Source organism: Mangifera indica, chromosome 7 (genome assembly GCF_011075055.1).
Source record: "Mangifera indica cultivar Alphonso chromosome 7, CATAS_Mindica_2.1, whole genome shotgun sequence".
Lineage (NCBI taxonomy): Eukaryota > Viridiplantae > Streptophyta > Magnoliopsida > Sapindales > Anacardiaceae > Mangifera > Mangifera indica.
This window is the reverse complement of record NC_058143.1, coordinates 13,439,547-13,446,921: the sequence shown is the minus strand read 5'-3', so window position 1 is coordinate 13,446,921 and position 7,375 is coordinate 13,439,547. Positions and strand designations below refer to the sequence as shown.

General features: G+C 33.0%; 1 protein-coding gene across 1 annotated transcript; it reads left to right on the top strand.

Moving 5' to 3' along the window:
• The first annotated feature begins 2,917 nt into the window (after window positions 1-2,917).
• On the top strand, window positions 2,918-7,375 carry LOC123220887 (importin subunit alpha-1a-like). The gene is made up of 11 exons (XM_044643484.1): window positions 2,918-3,280; window positions 4,024-4,120; window positions 4,211-4,302; window positions 4,384-4,515; window positions 4,698-4,883; window positions 4,993-5,156; window positions 5,256-5,334; window positions 5,846-5,974; window positions 6,100-6,227; window positions 6,308-6,685; window positions 6,870-7,375. Exons 1-10 carry the CDS (start codon window positions 3,071-3,073, stop codon window positions 6,681-6,683), a joined length of 1,593 nt encoding a protein of 530 aa, XP_044499419.1. The 5' UTR covers window positions 2,918-3,070; the 3' UTR covers window positions 6,684-6,685; window positions 6,870-7,375.

The following is a 7,375-nucleotide window of genomic DNA, read 5'->3' as shown; positions in this document are numbered from 1 at the left end:
AAATTCTTTAATAAATAATATTAAAAAATACAATCTATTTTATTTTCATTTTTTAATTTTAAAAAATAATAATTTTTCTTAAAAATTTAAGTTTTAAAAAATAACTTATTCTTCCCTAGGGTTTTCATTTTATCTTCATATTTGTTGACAATCGAAATTTGTCGATATCTCTGTCTCTCCAACAAAGATCGGCTTTATCTCTCTCTCCCGACGCTCTCTCCATCGTCCATTGACATCTTCATCTTTGTCATCCATTGTTATCTTCATCTTTATCGCTCGATTCTTAGCAGATTAAAAAATCAAAGACGGGTTAATTGTTGATTTGATCTGTTGTTTTTCTTTGTTGTCAACGATAAACCCTCTCCGTCACTCATTTCATTTTGACAGTCGATGATGAACAAGATTCGACTGAGAACTTGTTTTATTGCAGTCAAAGACCAACAAGATTCAGTTGATTCCATCGATCCTTCTATCATCAGGAGTGATAGCGCACGTCGAAGAGAGGTTGCCATCTCCGAGAAGGCTATCGGAGTGGATTTTGTCATTGAAAAATATGTTGGTTTTTGAGTTAATTTGAATGAGAGAAAATTGTCCATTTTCAAATTTTAGGTAAAGAGAAATTATTAAAATTTTAAATTAAAGGAGAAAAATGTGATAAAATTTTTAGTTTTTTAAATTTTATGTTAAATGATAATTTTATATTTAATTTTAAGAAAATTTTACTTATAAGTAAGAGTTTGAGTTTTTAAAGATAGGAGGGAATGAGTCGGGGGTTATAACCTTGGGTGGGAACTAGTCTTTTCGCCTTTTGTAAACTCATAATTTTATAACAGAAATTATTGTGTTGACCGAATCATTAACTTTAATATATAAATGCCACCTAAAATTAAATTTAACAAATCTTTTTCTTCTTTTCAAACATTTCAACAAAGTAAAAAATTTGTTGGTTCAGGTGCCATATGATCAAATTCAGTAATCTTGGCTAGTATTATTTAGAAAAATGTAGCGGATCCTGAATATGTTGTAAAAATTTTGGAATTAAAATCAGAATCAAAATCGGAATGGGTTGGTTCTTAGAAATAGGAATTAAAATTAAGATAACAAAAAGCAAATAAAGTTAAATTGTATAACTCCCAAAGTTAATAATACCAAGCAGGATAGGTAGATGAATACTCGTACAAAAGAATGTACAGTTGCTCATGCGATTGCCATCTATCTCTGGCATCCTTCTTCACCTAAATCGAGCCAACATTAGCTATCTATTGGCGACATCGGTGATGGAAAAATACCGTATGAGGAAAAGATCAAACATTTTCTGTCATTCGTGGGTAGAGCAACAAAATAAGACTGATGTCCACTTAGTTTAGATGAAGGAGGATTCTAAAAAGATATTAAAAACTGAAGTTTAAGAAAGAGGGTTAAGTTATAATTTTTAAAAGTTATGGGGTGGATAAAATTAGAAAAATATGAAAACTCCAGGTTGAGGAAAAAATATGATTTTTTAAAGTTAAAGAACTTTGCACGAAGGTGATGGAGGGAAAATATAATGAAATATATATACTTTTAATATTATTATTAAAATGATAATTTTATCTTTGATTTTAATTCAAAATTTTAATAAAAATTTACTTATAAGTGAGTATTTAAATTTTTAAAAGTTAAAGGGTAAAGTTGTGTTTTCACTATACCTTGGGTGGGAACAGTTTTCAGCCGTAATTTGTGGGTGCAACTTGTGATTCCGTTAGTGGAGCATTGAGGGCTTTCTCTTTCATTTTGTACCAAAATTTTTAGTGGTTGCTTTGTAAGGTGTGACACGAAAATCTACTCGATTAAAGTTTGAAACCTAACTGGGTTATGTTTGTGGAAGCAAAGTCTTACAATAATAAGATTTAGACCAATGGACTTATCCCAGCCAGTGATGGTTGCTTTCTCAAGTTCACATACTTCAATTTTGAAATTTTTTTTTACCTATTTATGGGCTATTAAATTTGTTAATTTTAAAAATAAAATTATCATTGTATTTATAATATTAAAAATAAAAATAAATTTTATTTTTGTCTTCATTAAATCATAAAAAGTAATAATTTTTGTCTAACTAAATTTTTAAAAATAATATTTTTCTCTCTAGGGTTTACTCTTTAATCTTTGACGACTTCTCGAACATCATCTTTGGTGGTCTCTCTCTTTTGATGCGTTTTCTCCTGATGATAGTCTCTTTTTGTTGTCGGAGGGAGACATGAGAAGAGAGAGCGATCATCGAAAGGAAAGAAAGCGTTAGAAAAGAGAGATCACCGAAGATGGTGTCGAAGGAACTATCTAAGATGGAAGAGTAAATCCTATAAGAGAAAATATTATTTTTTAAAACTCAGTATAAGAAAAAAATTGTTATTTTTTAGAATATAAAGAGAGAAAATAAAATAAAATTTTAAATCTAACATATTTAATTAATTTAATACTGTATGAGTGAATAAAATAATTTTTCAAAGTTAAAAAATAAAAAACTTTAAAAAGACATTAATCTTTAGGTAGGAATAAGTCCTTTGGCCTCCCGTCTTAGGTTTGCCTCGATTTGAAAAACTATAAATTATGACAAAGAGATCCAATTTAAGTAAAGTAAATAAAGTTGTGAACATGGGTTCTTGCTCAGTCATCAGATTCTCATACTAAATCATATAACATTTTATCTTTTTTTTTTTTTTCAATTAGAGTAATATTTTATTTGTTATTAATTAATTAAATATTATTTTATTTTTAATTTAAAGAAATTAAATGTAAAACCATTTGAGATTACCTAATATTCCAGGCGGGCAGCTGCTGGATACGGCAACTATATTTAATTATCCACTTTAAATAAAATAAATAAAAGCACGACGCCGTATCGACTTTAAACGGAATGGCAGATACGTAATAATCTCAGGATCCATTTCCAATACAGACCCACCGCCAACCATCTTCAACACGGTCCTGAATTAGTCCTTTTGTTTTTTTAGTTCTGTCGTCTCTCACTCTCTTCAAGCTTCACAAGATTCGTATTAGGTTTTAAAACTTTTACTAAATTGAAAAATAAACCATGTCGTTGAGGCCGAGCGAGAGAACGGAGGTCCGCCGGAACCGCTACAAGGTGGCGGTAGACGCGGATGAGGGACGCCGGAGGAGAGAGGACAACATGGTGGAGATTCGCAAGAGCAAGAGAGAAGAAAGCTTGCTGAAGAAGCGACGTGAAGGCCTTCAGAACCAGCAACTTCCAGCTTCTGGTTACGCTTCTGCTGTGGAGAAAAAGGTCACTTTCGTAATCAAACTTGTTCGATCTCGCGTTATTGAATTAAAGCTTGTTCTGATTAATTATCTTCCCATTCTGCTGAATAAAAAAATGCTAGTTCTGTAATTACTCGTTTCATTTGTTTTTTTATTTTAATTTTTAATGTTTTTATGAAGTTTCAACTTGTTTTGATTTAAGTAACTTGATTTAATTTGATTTTGGTTGTGATTGATTTTAACTTAAATGTGGAGGACGTAAGTATTAGGAACTTTTTTTCTTTCATGCTTCTGCAATCGAGAAGGTAACTTAGGTAATTTATAAATTCAATTTTTCTTTGAATTAGAACTCCTTTTGACATATTATATTTAGCATTTGATGAAGTATAATAATATTTTGATCAAATTAGAGCTTATTCTTCTGGTGTTGAGAAGTGATCAGATTCATAACAACGCATTTCTATTAGCCTTAATGAATTAGAGCTCTTTTATTTCGATTATTTCTATGTTTAATATGGTTTAACTTATTTTTTATTTAAGTAGAACTTGTGTTATTTGATCATACAGTTAGTATTAATTTTGATTCAATATGGATAAAGTATGATTTTATTTTTAATGAAATTTTAACCTCTTTTTGTTGGGCAAAGAAGGCTATAGTGGTTTCATTAATTTTCTATTAAGTGTTTGATCCTAGTTTTGGGTTTGAAATGTTTGGAACATTCAAGGTTTGATGAATGTTCTCATGCAATAATGAATGCATGATTGCAGTTGGAATATCTACCAGCCATGGTAGCCGGTGTTTGGACAGACGATGGCAATCTACAGCTTGAGGCAACAACTCAGTTCCGGAAATTGCTGTCAATTGGTAAGAAGTTGCTCCTTGTAATGCACATTTGGTACACCAATTCTTTCATAATTTATGACAATTGAACTGTATTTCTCCACCTTTTGACAGAACGCTGCCCTCCTATTGAGGAGGTTATAAAAGCTGGTGTTGTTCCTCGTTTTGTTGAGTTTCTTATGAGGGAGGACTTTCCTCAACTCCAGGTTTCTTAGAATTTTTTTTTTCTGGAATATATTGGTATTCTCATTGATGGAGAGGCTTGAATTTGCTTTTAATTCCTGTAGTTTGAAGCAGCTTGGGCGCTTACAAACATTGCCTCTGGGACATCGGAAAACACAAAGGTGGTTATTGATCATGGGGCTGTGCCAATATTTGTAAAACTTCTTGGTTCTGCCAGTGATGATGTTCGTGAGCAGGTATTCAAATATGCTTTTCGCCTTTTGATTTTGTTTTTTTGATATTTTCTGGAGTACCTTTTTTTATATTGGTATTTAATTTTATTGCTTGTTGTGGATAAACCAAACTGTTAGCAAAGCGATGATTGAAAAAGTAAGTGTTTGTGTTCAATTTATTCTTATTCTTGTCCTCTAACTCACAGGCTGTGTGGGCATTGGGTAATGTTGCTGGTGACTCTCCCAGATGCCGTGATCTTGTTCTTGGACATGGAGCTTTGCAGCCTCTATTGGCACAATTGAATGAAAATGCAAAGCTTTCCATGCTCAGAAATGCTACTTGGACACTTTCAAACTTTTGTCGAGGCAAGCCTCCACCTCCTTTTGATCAGGTTGGATCTGGCATTATAATTTATTTCTCTTTTCCTAATATATAAAATCCTTGTAGGTTTGTTGTTTCTATATCGTCTAAGTAGTCATTTCGTTTGTTCTTCTAAACAGGTCAAGTCTGCACTTCCAGCTCTTGCACGTCTCATTCATTCAAATGATGAAGAAGTTTTGACTGATGCATGTTGGGCACTCTCATATCTTTCTGATGGTACTAATGATAAAATTCAAGCTGTAATTGAAGCTGGTGTGTGCCCTCGTCTAGTTGAATTTCTAATGTGAGTGGTAGTTTACTTATATGGAGTTCTTTGGTTGTTCAGTGAGTTTTTTTTTTTTAATTTTATTGTGCATCAGAGCTCTCATGCACCTTTTTTCAGGCATCCTTCTCCTTCAGTGCTCATGCCTGCTCTTCGAACTGTTGGTAATATAGTTACTGGGGATGATATGCAAACTCAGGTATGAAATCCTTTGAAGGATAATTTGTGTTGTCTTGATTGCTATAAGCTTAAGAGATCATTTATGTTTTCATAAGCTAGTAAATAGATGCTATGCGATCTTGATTTGCATGCGCATCACTATTGTTCACGGATAGCTATTTTCTTGTGAAATTTTAGTGGAGCTATTTTTTTCCATCTTCCCATTACTTAAAATGCATTTTTTGGAGTACTAAACTTAACAAATAAAATGCAATGCATTAGAGAAGATGTGCCACTAGAAATTTTTGTCTTTTTGATTTTTATTTCCAAAAAATGGATCCTTTGCTGATAGCTTTGGCTGTGTTGCATTGTTGGCTATTTTTTTAGGCTTACTCTTCTTGCTTATGACATTTCTTGTATCTAGTGAAAATAATCATTTATTATTACTCTGGGTTAACTGATGCAAGAAACATTAATTGCAAATTTATCCTTGAAGTTCAAATACAATTTTGTCTTTTAAGGTGATACATTCCTTTTTTTGTTCAACTCAGTGCATTATCAACCATCAAGCATTGCCTTGCCTTTTGAATCTTTTGAGTAATAATTATAAAAAGAGCATCAAGAAGGAAGCTTGTTGGACTATCTCAAATATCACAGCTGGCAACAAAGAGCAAATTCAGGTAACTTAAACATTCATGTCTTCTTAATTTAGGCCGGTTTTTTAACTTTAATTTTCCAATTAAGATATGCGAAAGTTTTTATATAAAATAATTTATTGTCACTATATGTTAATTAAATATTTCAGGCTGTGATTGAGGCTAACATCATCGGGCCTCTTGTTTATCTACTTCAAAATGCTGAGTTTGAAATTAAGAAAGAGGCTGCCTGGGCAATCTCAAATGCTACATCTGGTGGTACTCATGAGCAAATGAAGTATGAAAACTTGTTGTCCCTTTCTCTTTCATTGTTTTTAAGATGATCTTGTTCTCATTGTTTGTTTCCGGTGGTGACAGGTATCTTGTAAATCAAGGGTGCATCAAGCCTTTGTGCGATCTCCTCGCTTGTCCTGATCCCCGAATTGTCACAGTTTGTTTAGAAGGCCTTGAAAACATTTTGAAAGTGGGAGAGGCAGATAAGAATTTGGGAAATACTGGAGGGATAAATCTGTTTTCTCAAATGATAGATGATGCTGAGGGGCTAGAAAAAATTGAGAATTTGCAGTCACATGACAACAATGAGATTTATGAGAAGGCTGTGAAGATTCTCGAGACATATTGGTTGGATGAGGAGGATGAGACAATGCCACCTGATGAGGCTTCTCAGCCTGGTTTTCAATTTGGAGGTGGTGAGGCGCCCACTGTCCCATCTGGTGGATTCAATTTCAGCTAAAGGTATGTGGATTTTCCTGTTACAAGGTTTTTATTTATTTAGGGTTTCCGATATCACTTTATAATTCTGTCTGCATATGCGCTTTTTTGGGCAAAATTTCTTTTCCCCCGACTGTTCATATTTTCTTCTCATTGTTCGTGTATGAACTTTTTAAAATTTGAATTGTTTCTCTTCAACTGATTTCAGGAGTTTTTGCTGCTTGTATATGGAAGTTGTAGTGAAGTATGATGGGACAATGGTTTAGGTGGTTGCTGTTTGGTCCTGTCTCAGGTGTGATTTTAGTTTGGATGATTGACTGGCCTTGATTTTGAGTGTGGCCAGGTTATTAAAGCTGCAGACAAAGATATATACATCCAGGCGTTGGATGAGAAGGTGATCTGCTGGTACAATAATTTCACTGAACCAGTGGAAGTAGATATCTATGGAGATTGGGCTCAGTCTTAAAACAGGAAAAATGTGATCTATTTATAATTTTCTTAAAGCTGTTGTGGTAGTGGTTTTTAATGCAGTTCATTCACTTACGATGAACGTTTGCCTCTTCTTTTTGTCTACTCAACGAATGGCCAGAGTCATTGTTTGTTTCCCAGAAATTGTGGTTATACCATAGTTTGGTTTGGGTATACCATCTTCCTTTTATGCGGAAAACTTTCTAAAACTCATATATACCGAATGCAAAATAGATTTTACTTACA